The sequence below is a fragment of the Erpetoichthys calabaricus genome, chromosome 10, assembly GCF_900747795.2.
Source record: "Erpetoichthys calabaricus chromosome 10, fErpCal1.3, whole genome shotgun sequence".
NCBI classification, from domain to species: domain Eukaryota; kingdom Metazoa; phylum Chordata; class Cladistia; order Polypteriformes; family Polypteridae; genus Erpetoichthys; species Erpetoichthys calabaricus.
Genome location: NC_041403.2, coordinates 159552220 through 159566626, shown reverse-complemented (window position 1 = coordinate 159566626; position 14407 = coordinate 159552220). Strand labels below are relative to the sequence as shown.

General features: G+C 37.6%; 1 protein-coding gene across 4 annotated transcripts in view; it reads right to left on the bottom strand.

Moving 5' to 3' along the window:
* Positions 1 to 667: 667 nt before the first annotated feature.
* The window catches only part of zdhhc5a (zinc finger DHHC-type palmitoyltransferase 5a), a 62420-nt gene continuing 48680 nt past the window's right edge, over positions 668 to 14407 (bottom strand). Inside the window, exons 11-13 of one of the 4 annotated variants that reach the window (XM_051932552.1) lie at positions 11624 to 12677; positions 7247 to 7281; positions 885 to 1019 (exon numbers count right to left, since the gene is read on the bottom strand). In XM_051932552.1, coding sequence (XP_051788512.1) covers positions 11637 to 12677 — 1041 coding nt within the window. In that variant the 3' untranslated portion in view covers positions 885 to 1019; positions 7247 to 7281; positions 11624 to 11636. Of the gene's footprint in view, positions 1020 to 7246; positions 7282 to 11623; positions 12678 to 14407 lie in introns of all 4 variants that reach the window. The other 3 variants (XM_051932550.1, XM_028812247.2, XM_051932551.1) reach the window with 3 other exon arrangements.

Genomic DNA, 14407 nt, shown 5'->3' with positions numbered 1-14407 from the left:
CTTTGCAAAGGCAAATAAATATTTCCATCAACACGGTCTTCTAAAAATAGAAAGTAAAATTTTCATATACCAAGCCCTGCATGTTGATCTCAATGTCCTTAAAATCTGCTTATGCCTCACTCACTATTTGGTCATAAAATATTTACACCACCTGAAACAGCTCCCAGTGTCCAAAGTTGCCCCAGACCTACACTGCTAATTTCTTTTCTTGCACACTGCTTCCCACAGATCTTTGCAGCTTATTTTGCCCTTAATCTTAAAGGTCAGGTATTTAACAGAAAAGGTTTTTAATTTAATTCCAATTCAGGTTAAACCAACATCATTCACACCTTCAAGGCATGTAGAATGTATGGGTAGATGCCCATTTTAAAATTTTACCTGCATGGTAAAACTAAAAAAACACAAAAACTACAGACAAACATTAGTCCTCAGTCCTGCCCACACAGTAAATGAAATGAACAGGAAGTCCAAAAGAAAAAGAGGGCATGTGGACTCTCCAAACTGCTACCGAGTTATGCTATGCCAAGTTACAATTCATGGATGGATTGGCAAAATTTAACTGATACTGAACATATTCAGTCTTGTGTTAAAATAGTTATAGGCAACAGAGGGGTAACTGCCCAATGAGCCACCCGAGCTCTTGGCTAGTTTTTTTTTTTTTCCCTCCTCTCCTTGGTTTCTCCAACACTGTGTAGCTGCATCTTCCCTCTACCAGCAAATTCCTGGCCTCTCATACAGAAATCTCATAAGTAGTCCCACCGACACCAGAGACTTTCTTGACACCACCTCCTCCACCTCCTGGACCTCTAGTAGGACTCAGAGAAGAAGGAGTACTGTGATTTGATGACCCAGAGGCAATCGGGCGATGGCCAGGACTTGTAGGAGATGAAGACATGTTGCTGATGCTATCAGGGGCTCTGGCTGGCGCATGACTCCCAGGATGAGGAGGATGAGAGTGAGAGAAGAAGTGCTTGGGTTGCCCATTCAACTTGCCGTGAGCTCTCATTTGGACTTCATCTCTGGAAAAAATAATTTAGCAAATGTTAAGGACTAGGCAACAAAAATTCACAAACTGAAGTCAGTAGAACGTATTTTCACAGCCAGCTTCAGATTGCCTAATACACACACACACACACACACACACACACACACACACACACACACACACACACACACACTAAGCACTTTAACTCTTATGCTCTTTCAATGTGTAGCCCTTGCTTTGGCATTCTTTAGTACAGATACTAGAACCAAAGTGTTAGGTGAAACTAATTTGTACATGTATCTATCATCCTGACATTTTATTTTATGGATGGGTAAAATCTCTATTTGTGTTGCCTTGAAAGTGCTGCAAGACAGGATAAGCAATTAATTAAAAATGTGAAGGGGGTTCATAATTGGAAGAAGTGGGTTATCACCAGTATGGACTCTTAACCAACTCAACCTCTCACTGCTTATTATTTTTGTCACTTTGGTAAAGTTATATGTACACATAGCTTCTAATCAATGGCCTAGAAGTTAACAGAAAAATAGTGACTATCCTGAATCATAGAAAATAAAATCAGTATGAGGATCATATAAAAATTTTGTCATTTTGGTTTCAGAAATGTCAGACTGGAAGAAAATTGTATCTGCATCTAGCTGCTTTATCATTCAAAATACTATTTTCATAACGAATCAAATATCTGGCTGTCAAATCTATAAACACAGGTAACAAAACATTTTTGAAAAGGATGTGAAATCTGGTTGTGTGTTGCCATTAAATTGAAAATAATTTTTCTGTAAAATTTCTACATGGCCGTTCAGTAGTGATTGCTCTTTCATTAAGTGGTTAAAAAAAAAAGGGTGTGGCAACTAATTAGAACATTAAAAAAAGAAACAAAAAGAAACAGCAGACAGCATTCAGCATGTAAGTGCAGGTTCTTGTTTAACATTTTGCTGTGAAAAACATGAGGCATGTGAACACTATAGAGTGTGTGTATATATATATATATATATATATATATATATATATATATCTGTGGATGTCTATATGTGTGTGTATATATGTGGATGTCTATATGTGTGTGTATATATATATATATATATATATGTGGATGTATATATGTAGATGTGTATATGTAGATATGTATATAAGTATATATGTTTATGTATATATATGTTTACATAACCTCTTTAACACACTACTTCTCCGCTGCGAAGCGCGGGTATTTTGCTAGTTACTTTCATAAAACAGATGAGCAATTAATGAACCCTTACATATTGGAGTGAGTAGCTACTTATTTATCATCTCTCTGCCTGTTCCTTACCAGCAGCATGCTTCTTTTTTAAAAAAAAGAAAGATTATTGAATTTCACACACCAAGCACTGTGAAACTAATTTATGCTTTTGTTAAATTTAACAACTTAATTCTAAAAAAACCTGAAGAAATGAAAAATTTGAACACAGTTCAAAACAGGAATTAACCACAATGAAAATCTGTACCTAGAAATTACACCTGCATTAAACTCTTCATCACTTTCCTTCTGGGCAATCTCTGTAGCTGATTTTCAACCAATACCAGTTTTTGAGTAAGTAGAAATGTTTGTCGTCTTTTTTTTATATATAAATATAACCACAGTTAAGTCTGGTATACTTCTGGGCCTAAACGTCATCTGCTAATTCAGAGAGCCAGGCATTTTCTTTTCATAAGAACATTTACAATAATGTATGCCGTTTCCTCTGCTTTAACACCTAAATGTAAAACTTTTCCAGTTCATTTAATTTCAATGCTTAACCTTCTTAGCATTAGACATGAGTATTACTGGGACTGTGAAAACTGTGCTAAAAGCATTAGTCCCAAGTGTTACTCGGCAACTGTACAGATGTGTCTTGCATAAACATTAGAACAAAGAATCACTCTTGCTATTAAAGTGCCATCAGCGTAAGCACCAAGCATTACTCGGGCAATGTTGTAGGTGGGTCTTGTGTAAGCGTTACATCAGAGCATCACAAAGGTAAAGGTGTTGGTGCGTCTTCTCCACTCATCTTCAAGTGTGATTAGTAAACCCCTCTGTAATAATGGTGTCTCAAACATTTTTCATCAGCCCAGGTATTGCATGATCTTGCTGGTGATACAAGCAGTGATGTTGATGAGCTTCTCCTCGGCAGTGACGAGGAAGTGAATCTGTCCTCAGGTAGTGAAACTGAAATGGACACAGCCTGAAAATGATTCTGATGAATCCAAAGGTGACCCTCACATCTGACTATGTTGATCCTGCCTCAAAATCATTCCCACCTTATTTTGATTTTTTGGGGCAGCCAAGATCCATTCACTTATGTGACGTTATTCCTGGATGATGATGTGATTGACAGAATTGTTGTGAAGACGAATCATTATGCTGAACAGTGTCTGGCAAATAACCGTACACCTAAGCAGTTTTCCCATTCAAAAAGATGGGAAACAGTAACTGCTGATGATATTTGGGCCTTTTTAAGCTTATCAATATTGCAAAGACCTGTAGTAAAACCTGACCAGCAACAATACTAGTCTAAAAACAAAATTTTGGCAACACTGTTCTTTGGAGAAATTGTCTGAGTGTAGGTTTCACTAATTATGAAATATCTACACTTTCCCAACAATGAAGACTTTGATGAGAATACCCATCCAGCACCCAAACTAAAGAAAATTTGGGAGATACAGTGCATCCGGAAAGTATTCACAGCACATCACTTTTTCCACATTTGTTATGTTACAGCCTTATTCCAAAATTGATTAATTTTTTTTCCTCAGAATTCTACACACAACACCCCATAATGACAATGTAAAAAAAGTTTACTTGAGGTTTTTGCAAATTTATTAAAAATAAAAAAACTGAGAAATCCCATGTACATAAGTATTCACAGCCTTTGCTCAATACTTTGTCGATGCACCTTTGGCAGCAATTACAGCCTCAAGTCTTTTTGAATATGATGCCACAAGCTTGGCACACCTATCCTTGACCAGTTTCGCCCATTCCTCTTTGCAGCACCTCTCAAGCTCCATCAGGTTGGATGGGAAGCGTCGGTGCACAGCCATTTTAAGATCTCTCCAGAGATGTTCAATCGGATTCAAGTCCGGGCTCTGGCTGGGCCACTCAAGGACATTCAGAGTTGTCCTGAAGCCACTCCTTTGATATCTTGGCTATGTGCTTAGGGTCGTTGTCCTGCTGAAAGATGAACCGTCACCCCAGTCTGAGGTCAAGAGCGCTCTGGAGCAGGTTTTCATCCAGGATGTCTCTGTACATTGCTGCAGTCTGCTTTCCTTTTATCCTGACTAGTCTCCCAGTTCCTGACGCTGAAAAACATCCCCACAGCATGATGCTGCCACCACCATGCTTCACTGTAGGGATGGTATTGGCCTGGTGATGAGCGGTGCCTGGTTTCCTCGAAACGTGATGCCCGGCATTCACACCAAAGAGTTCAATCTTTGTCTCATCAGACCAGAGAATTTTCTCTCTCATGGTCTGAGAGTCCTTCAGGTGCCTTTTGGCAAACTCCAGGTGGGCTGCCATGTGCCTTTTACTAAGGAGTGGCTTCCGTCTGGCCACTCTACCATACAGGCCTGATTGGTGGATTGCTGCAGAGATGGTCGTCCTTCTGGAAGGTTCTCCTCTCTCCACAGAGGCCCTCTGGAGCTCTGACAGAGTGATCATCGGGTTCTTGGTCACCTCCCTGACTAAGGCCCTTCTCCCCAGATCGTTCAGTTTAGACGGCCGGCCAGCTCTAGGAAGAGTCCTGATGGTTTCGAACTTCTTCCACTTACAGATGATGGAGGCCACTGTGCTCATTGGGACCTTCAAAGCAGCAGAAATTTTTCTGTAACTTTCCCCAGATTTGTGCCTCGAGACAATCCTGTCTCGGAGGTCTACAGACAATTCCTTTACTTCATGCTTGGTTTGTGCTGTGAATTTACCACAGGTGGACTCCAATTAAGCTGCAGAAACATGTCAAGGATGATCAGGGGAAACAGGATGCACCTGAGCTCAATTTTGACCTTCATGGCAAAGGATGTGAATACTTATGTACATGTGCTTTCTCAATTTTTTTATTTTTAATAAATTTGCAAAAACCTCAAGTAAATGTTTTTCACGTTGTCATTATGGGGTGTTGTGTGTAGAATTCTGAGGAACAAAAATGAATTTAATCCATTTTGGAATAAGGCTGTAACATAACAAAATGTGGAAAAACTGATGCGCTGTGAATACTTTCCGGATGCACTGTATACTAGGCCACTGTAGAAAAATTTCAGAATGTTTACATTCCAAACTGTGATGTCAGCATCGATGATTCTCATGGCTTATAAAGGGCAGACTGTCATGGATATAGTACATTGTGTAAAAAAGAGCAAGATTAGGCATAAACTTTTACAAGCTTTGTGGATCTAAAACAGGATACATTTGGAATCTGGTTCTGTACACAAGGAAAGGAACAATGTTTGTTCAGAAATATGATCATTACGGCATTGTACGTCATCTGTGTCGACTTTGATACATGCTCTGCTGGATCAAGGTTAATGTGTAACCATGGACAATTTTCATACTTTGCCAGAGCTATTTGACATCTTCTTGCAAAGAAAGACTGATGCATACGGAACAGTGTGTCCCAACCGTAATGGCAGGCACTAGTAGCTTGGCAAAAAGAAAGTGCTTGCACTGAAATGGAAAACCAAGAAAGATGTATGTCTTCTTAGCACTGTATATAATGCAGCTATAGTCACTGTACAAGCAAAAGGCAACAAGCAGGTTACAAAGCCTTGTGCTGTGGTTGACTACAATCAAGAAAGGACTCTTCTATCCCGTCACGCGGAGGCAACAAAAGAAATGTTACAAAAAGATTTCCATTTGGTGGAATACTGCGTTTGGAATGTATTCTTGATATACAAAACAAACAGCCGGCAAAACTGTATCTCATACAAACTTTACATGTCAGCTTTCACCGTCCACACTACAGCTAAAGAGACAGTCAACCCAGCACATCACTGATCAATCCATAGTGTCTTATTTGGATACAATATATATTCCCAATAGGGGGAGAAAAAAATATTCAACTCATTCCTGTGCAGTGTGTTCAAAAACTGATAAATCTGGAAAGAAAATTCTAAAAGAAATGCGCTATTTATCGTCCAAACTGTGACGCAGGATTGTGTCTTTCACCATGCTTTAAGATTTACTACACAAACAACTAATTTCAAAATGATATGCATTTTTGGCATCATTAATAGTATCATTACTGTTATTTTTATTATTGTTCATTTTATATTATTTTTCTCCATAGTTACTATTATTTGTATCATTATTATACTTGAGATTTGACAAAAATGTATTATTTCATACCAAAAACAAAAAATGCAACGCTTTACATGTTTTTTTGGAATAAAATGCAATGCTAAGGTGGTTAAGATATTGTCCCCTTAAACTGCACTAGTGACACACAGACATCAAACAAATGTAAATAAATTAACTGTAAGCACATTCACGGTCAACTGCTTGAGTGTACTGCACTGCTCACAAAAATAAAAATGTAAAAAGGGATAAGGAAGCTAAATCTTAAAAGTTTACCACAAAAGACTATACAAAAAAAATTTAAAACAAGAATTTAACAAAAAGCAGTCCCTATAAAACTAAGATGAATTATCCTAACCTGACTACTCTGAAAAAAAGAGTCAAAAGCAAGTTTATCATTATGCCACTGAATTTTGAAATACAGAACTTTTAATTTTAATAAAATGAGTGCCACATCTGATTGCCCCACTCTCACAACTGACAACAGCATGAAGGGAAATGGCACAATTAAACTAAGTTCCCAATTGTAAGTTTCAGAATTGGCAAGAATTACTGACAGGAAGTAAAACCCATTTTGGGGGAGCAAGATGAGTAGGTATTGGGATGAAGCAACAAAATTACTTACCTTAGAAAATTCAATACTAAACACAGCTCTGATAAAAACTACAATTGCAATTACATTCTCATCATAGTATTAAGAATTTCACCAGTCAGCACACAGTCACACTGTCATTACTGAACACAGGCAGCTCGCTCATAAGTCAAGGGAAATGTTCACTTTTGGAATAAAATGAGTAAAATGTGTGGACACAATTAAAACATGACAAAACAGATGATCCAAACAAAACAAAACAGACACCACAACGTCAAACTAGCACATGAAAAGTAGGAACAGGAGGAAGTGCACAAAGCAGAGAAACAGTAAATAAAAAGGCTACACTTACATTACAAGGTTCGTCACTGGTAGATCTAGAGCACTCTATGGAAAAAACAGCGCAAAGATATGGAGACCTGAAGTAGCACTACTGTAATACATTACAGAAGTCAACCACACTATATCTTAAATCCTGAATAAACTAAAAAATACTATAATTTGTATGGAAGGGAAAAAGTAATGCATCCATTTCTAACAATATTTAAATTAAAGTCAAAACTATTTTAATGCTCACCTTAAAAACTAACCCGAAAAATGTGGAATTACCATCAGAAATGTGATTAAATATTCATAGCATATGTGCAATTATTTAGTTAAAGAGACAGTAAACACAAAAAATATTTTGTCTACTGTCATGTGATATTTTACTTGATTATCTATTTGAATGAAATTCCGTATTGAGTTACGATTTTGTGTTTGGTGTCCTGAGTGACCCAGAGCAACATCACAATTTGCCTCAGGTTAAAAGGTTTTAAAAGATATTCTACAATTATTCACATATGCAAAGCCACTTGCTGAAGACACTTACAAAATAATAATAATAGGTTACATTTATTGAGCGCCTTTCACAAACCCAAGGTCGCTTTACAAACAAAAACAAAAAGCAATTAAAAATATCTAAACTCTCTGTAAAAAATAAAAAATAAAAAAATCCTTTTCAAAATATTTTTAGAGGCAGCTATGGTTTGTTCCCCACTTCATTTGTAATTCCTTTATCTAGCTAAACTCCTTGGTGAATCAGTTGACTCTAAGACTCTCAGTTTGGGTTAGTTAAAAATCACATTCTACAGTGGAAGTATTTTAGCAAGGGTAGTCTAAAGTTCCCCATGATGGTAACTCCCTGCCAACGCTTAAAAAAAAGATGTGGCAGTCTGCACCAAGTAAAAATTCTGTTTCTCTCTCTCCATATAAATATTTTTCTATATATAAAATTTAAACCCTAATGCAAAGGAAACCCATGATACCCCTACCCTGCTCAAGACCAATTACTATGCTTCACTCAAGATACAGATGAACTATTTATGATCCCATTGCATGGACAATGACCATAAATAACCCATACATTATTGATTTAACACTTCTAACAAACCTCCAGAAATGTGAACTGTCTTGAATACATTTAAATAAAAAAAACTGCATTGGATTGTTTGCTGATTAGTAACTTTTTTTTTTTTTTTAAACTCAGTTCAAAAGCAGGATTAATATCTTTTAAAGTAATTAATAAAGACGAGATTTAATTTATGTAAAACATTTCTAAAGTAAATACATTAACAATACTTTTTAGAAGTAAATATTCCAAATAAAATGGTTTAAATATAAACAAACATTTTGAGCCTGTTCTAGTTAGGGCTCATTTATGCTTCACGCTCAGAACGCGTATGCGCCCGTATCATGGCTGCCACGCGTTCCCAGCGTTCATTTCACGCGTCCTCTGAGCAGGTCCTCAGAAATTAACATGACACGTGCACGAGTTGCAGTACCAGCAAAAAGTCGGGAGGCGCAGTGTGCTAAAAGTTGGAATGTGACGTCAGAGTCTGTTTACTATCTACATGTGACAGAAAGCCTCTATGCAGATCCTATGGGGATTGATGTGCGTGCTTCGATGTTTAATGAATGGCTCGATGTGGTGAAGCAAAATGCCAACATACAGATGTATTCGTGGTGCTTTTCTATTCAAGCATCGCATATCCCTGATCGTAATGACACGGTACATTTTAAAAGTCTCACATACCATCTTTTGTGCAGTCTTTTTTTTTTTTTGCAACTTCACAACAGCAACAATGTACAGTGCTGTATTTGAGCCACTGAGAAAAAAAATTAAGGACATGGTGAAAACGTGTATTTTGTGATTAAAGTGTAAATTTCAGCCTTAATCTCGAAATGATCACTTTAACCTCGTAGTTTATTTTTATCATTAAAGCAGACCATCGTAAACGTCATCCCAGTTTTTAAATGCTACGGCAAGCAGCAATAGATCACCACACAGAACACATTAAATGTATGATATTCCAACTCTCTGCACATTTAGAGTCCTAAGATTTATACTTGGTATCACTTTCATGATGAAATGCATTAAAGTGTGTATGTTACATTTTACAGAAATCATTAATTTCGTTTAAATAATGAATACTGTTAATAATTACACACATGGGGGAGCACTGCTGTCTCGCAGGGAGTCACATCGCTGGTACTCCCTGCTTGGATTCCACACTATGCTCCAGTTTCCTTCCAAAGATATGCAGATTTGGGGAGTTGGTGCCGCTAAAATGACGCTAGTGTATGTGTGTGCTTGTATTCACCTTGCGATGAGCCAAGGCCCCATCCTGGGACTGTTTCTGCCTCGTGCCCAATGCTGGCTGGAATTGACATATTCCTGGATTGATGGATTTAATCATGAAACATCCATTTCAGAGATATTGCGGTAAGATTTCATCGGAATTTAATGGGTGTTTTAGGCAATTCACAACACAGAATGCCGAACACGTTCTCACCGTGATAATATCTCGCACTGCAACCTGGCGGATTCCTCCATATTTACGTAAATAACACGCCCAAGTATAAACAGTACAACGCTTGCGTAGCAGGAGCGTCCGCTACAGCATGCGTCGTGTGAAGTATAACTCCGGCCTAAGACGGCGGGGCCAACAACTATACAGGTTGAAATCCAATGTCTTAGCCATCAGAACAAACAGCTTTCCAACAGGAACTTTTCAAAAGTACCCATAAGTAGGGAATGCGATAGGTCAGCTAAAATGCTTAAAACCATGTCTTGAGTTAGCTTTTTCACATGTCACACTAGCACAAGCCACTGATTTGAAAGTTGCTGTGGATAAAAAATGTGGGCCAAACACAATGAAATTCAATGAGTGAACATATACACAGAAGGCACTATACCCTTGTTTTATATCGTTTTGAATATTAATTTGAGCCCATAATTGATGAAAAGGAGTACAGTTTAAAAAACACCCTTCTCTTGCTACTGGAGAAGAAAAACTTTGTTCTCCATAACAAGCACGGCTCCTTTATATAAAAAAAAAAAAAAAAAAAAAAAAAAAAAAAAAAAACCTTTCAGTAACTTCCAGTAGTACCACTTCTGTGTGTAAACACGTACGTTTACAACTGTTCTTAAAATAAAACACACCAGTACAGAGAAGTCCGTATTTATACATCAACACAGTTGTTACTACGGTGGCTCTTTATCCAAACATAATGGTATTGAAATGAAAAGGAGGAGCTTTTAGTGTAGCCTTTCAGTGATGAACCAGCAGCATTTACATAAAAGAATCATGAACTACCCCTTTCTTTTTCAACACCCTTCTCTGTCTTACTCTGGTACTTCATCTCATCAGTCAGCTTCAAAACTGTATAGTTCAACCCAAGTATTTCTTAACGAACTCTAGCCCAGTGTTCCTATGGTTAAGGCTTACTAATGGTTTGCATCTTTAAAATTTATGGCAACATTCTGGGGAACATTTTTGATCTGGAAAGCTTTTTTTCTCCTTATACATTAAAGTAGTCTTCTGTCATGCACTGCATTTGTTTTTCTAGGTGTGCCAGGGTGTCTACACTATATTGTCATTAACATTTGTTTCACTTCAGAACAAGTACACTTGAGTAAACGGCCATAGTAATTGTGTCACTGCCAAATACTTATGGAATGTACTGTATATTTTCACCATAAACAAGTGAGAGCAGAAGGAAGTCGTCTAATCAGACAAGGAGTTCATTTAATGCCAAATACTACCTATTATGACCAACATTTTAGAGATAAAACCAGCAGCTGCAATATTCCTTAAAAAAGTAAAGCCGTTCAGAGTGTGTTCAAATCATAATCGGTCATGTTTTTCTTCAGAAATGCTAAGGATTAACTGACAGTCTATGGATTAATTTATTTTTCAAGAGGTTGCATTTCCCAATACCACTGGAAGGATTATAGCTTTTCATGGGCTTAGGAATACTGACTGTTTTATTGCTCAAAGGTAGGTTTAAATCACATTTCTGATCTAAAGGCAAGCAAATACCAATATTTAGGTGGTTTGCAATAAATTGTTTTATTAGAAGCTTTAAAATATCCAATAAACTACAAACAGAGCATCTGAGTTTCTATTGGAATTAAGGTTCGTTTCAAAGGATGAAAACTGTTAGATAGTAAGCGCCAATTATTTCAGACCAGACCTCGGTATAAATTTACATGTATAACAAATACTGAATTAAAAACTACAGACATTTAAAGCAAGCAAAGAACAGACAAGTAAGCCAATAAGAGGTTGCAGAACACAAAATGAAAATGCTGTCAAAGTTAAACTAAACATCAAAGCAGCAGGTCTGCAGAGCTTAAAATAAATAGAAGAGGAAGAAAAAGAAGAAAGGAAGGAAAGCCACTCACAAGCTATAGCTACTCACTTGGGAGCGTGGATCACGTTACTGGAGCTGCCACTCAGTTGGAAAGTGCTGGTCACCCCTTCACTGGGAGACGCGATGCGTGAGCTGCTGCTGTACGACAATGACTTTCCTAATCCAGTATGATGGTGGTGGTGGTGGTGGGGATGATGAAACTGAGTAGAATTATGACCAAGTTGCTGGTGAGCTGAGGTGTGTGGTGGAGGAGGAGGAAGGTCCGGTGAACCCAATGAGCGAGCCCTGAGTGAGGAATGGTGGGGTGCACCCTCTGTGGGTGAGGAAAGAGGGGGCCTCCCAAATCTTGGTGGCCGTTGGTGTGGAACTGGAGGATGAGATGGGCTCCCGTGTTGTTCATTGAAAACCTCAGAATCCTCACAATCCAGAAGGCGTTCCCGTTCCTGCATGGAGGCCATAATGTGCCGTGAAAGGTTGTCATACCGCACTGGGGACTGAGCTCTTGTTTGCTTTTCACTTCTATGTGGTGAGCCCAGACTTTTGGTTTGGAAACCTACACTAGGATGCAGTTCTGCTTCTCGCTGCTGAGCTATCTGTGCAGATAAAAATGGAGAGTTGTATCCAGTTGCTGGATTCTGAGATCCAAAAGGAGGCTCAGGTGCTGCAGATTCAAATTCTGGGCTCTCCGACGGTGTAAGCAGGCTGTCGTAAGACAAGCTTCCATTACGTGGGGTTTGATTAGCTAAGCTCTTGTAGCTGGTGGATGTTGTGCCTTCTGAGCGCACAGAAGCTAGTGCCCCCATTTCAAATCCTCCAGCACCTCCTAGATTGGCATGAGTTGAGCGGAGGCTGGAGGACCTTGAAGTTCCAGACAAAGGATCTTGGAATGAGGGGTATGAACGTCCACCTACCCCATAACTGGAGGCCATACCTCCACCTCCTGATGATGCACCTCCATTGTCAAGACCCATACCACCTGTGGCAGGAGAGCTGATTGCATCAAGGCTTGGTTCAGAGCGATAACTAGGATGCTGGCTGCTTTCTAATATTGAAGGTGGCTCTTTTAAACTGTCACCCCTCATCATCTGTAAAAAGTAAAGATATATCATACATAATTTTAAATGATATGAACACAGCTATTACAACACAAAATGTTAGAATCCTCAATGATTTTATAATTCTGTGAGACTACATAAATCAGTTGTTCATGGAAACCAACAGATGTACTAGAATTTCACACTGAAAATTGGTAAAACAAAATTTAACAGACTTTTTATTTAACAAGCTTACCGTCTGTGGGTACTTTCTTTATCCAGACGGCCTGACAACATATTTTACTACTTGGATGATATATACATCTGATTCCGATTCTTTGAATCTGGAGAGATTGCAAAAGTCTACATTCCAGTGTTTGGTTCCAACATTATAAAGGTTTGGAGGGTTAAAAGTCATGAGATATGGTGTTCAAAGCAAACAAGTTTGCCCATAATACTTACTTTATTTAAAATACAAACTAGATACTTCTTAAGTTGTTTTTACTGTTTTATATGCACAAAAGTATAAAATGAGTAACTTGCTTGCAAGCAAGATTATTTAGATTTAGGGTGTTGAGATCTGCTCCTGGAATGTGGTACAAGCTGCATATTTTCACTTTACCCTTTCCTTCTGATCACAGGATCTATATTAGGGGTACTCTGTTTCAGTCCTATATATTTCAACCTTTTAATTAATTTTCTTTGAATAGAACTGCTTTTTGCTTATTTTCCAGTCTTTAGAGTATCAATATAAAATCAAATTTAGCAACATGCACATTACTGACTAACTTTAATACTATTTTTTTCTTTGAAAAGAGCTGGCAATTTCAAATTAAATTCAGCTGTAAATAAATGTTAATACAGAGCTACTATAGTGTTTAAAAATCATTCAATTAAGTGTCCTCAATGTTGCAAAAACAACTGCCAATATTTTTGTGAAAAAGCAAGAGACATACTGAAGTGTAGCATAAATAAATTCTTAAATTACATTTATACTCAAATCTTCCCAATTAGGGTGCTAACACTTTTCAAGGTGAGCAGACACAGACACCCACACTTGTCATCAATACATAAACTAGTAAATGAGAATTTAAACAAACCTGAAACTAATATTTTTATATATTTTAAAAGCAGAATACCAATTTCCCCTAGCTTAGACTGCACAGTTTTAAAGAAGCCCTCTAGGTTGTGTGTTTTCTGTAAGATATATGCAGCTTACAATGGTTGAGCTTCCAGAATATCAAAAAAAGCACAAGTATAGCATTTCTCCAAAAGTCAAAAATGTACTAGAGTCATCTGGAAATTGTTAAAATCAGCCAACTATTACACCAAACTCCAAAAGACAGGCACTAACACTGGATGGAATGATAGTCCATTGCTGAATACATTCACACACTCTGGAATTAATTAGATCAAATATTCTAAAAGAAACTCTCTGAGCAAGGGAGAATATAGAGAATATGCACACAGTCAAGTGAAGTACATGGGTCTGCTACACAAGACATCCCAGTTGAAAATCTGGAGATAAACTGCAAATGCTCTGCACTTATCTTACATATACAGATACCTACATATGTCTTGCTTTACAGGATAGTTCTTAGTGCTCTTACAAACAAAAGAATAAGGAAAAAAAATAATCATGTAAATTGCTCAATGGTTGGACTGAGTAGTTTGAGAACAACCATCCTTAGGTCATTCCATTTCGAAACAATTACATAAAGCTTAATAAATACAATTACTAATTGGGCATGTGATATTGAATTTAACTGCACAATCTAGCA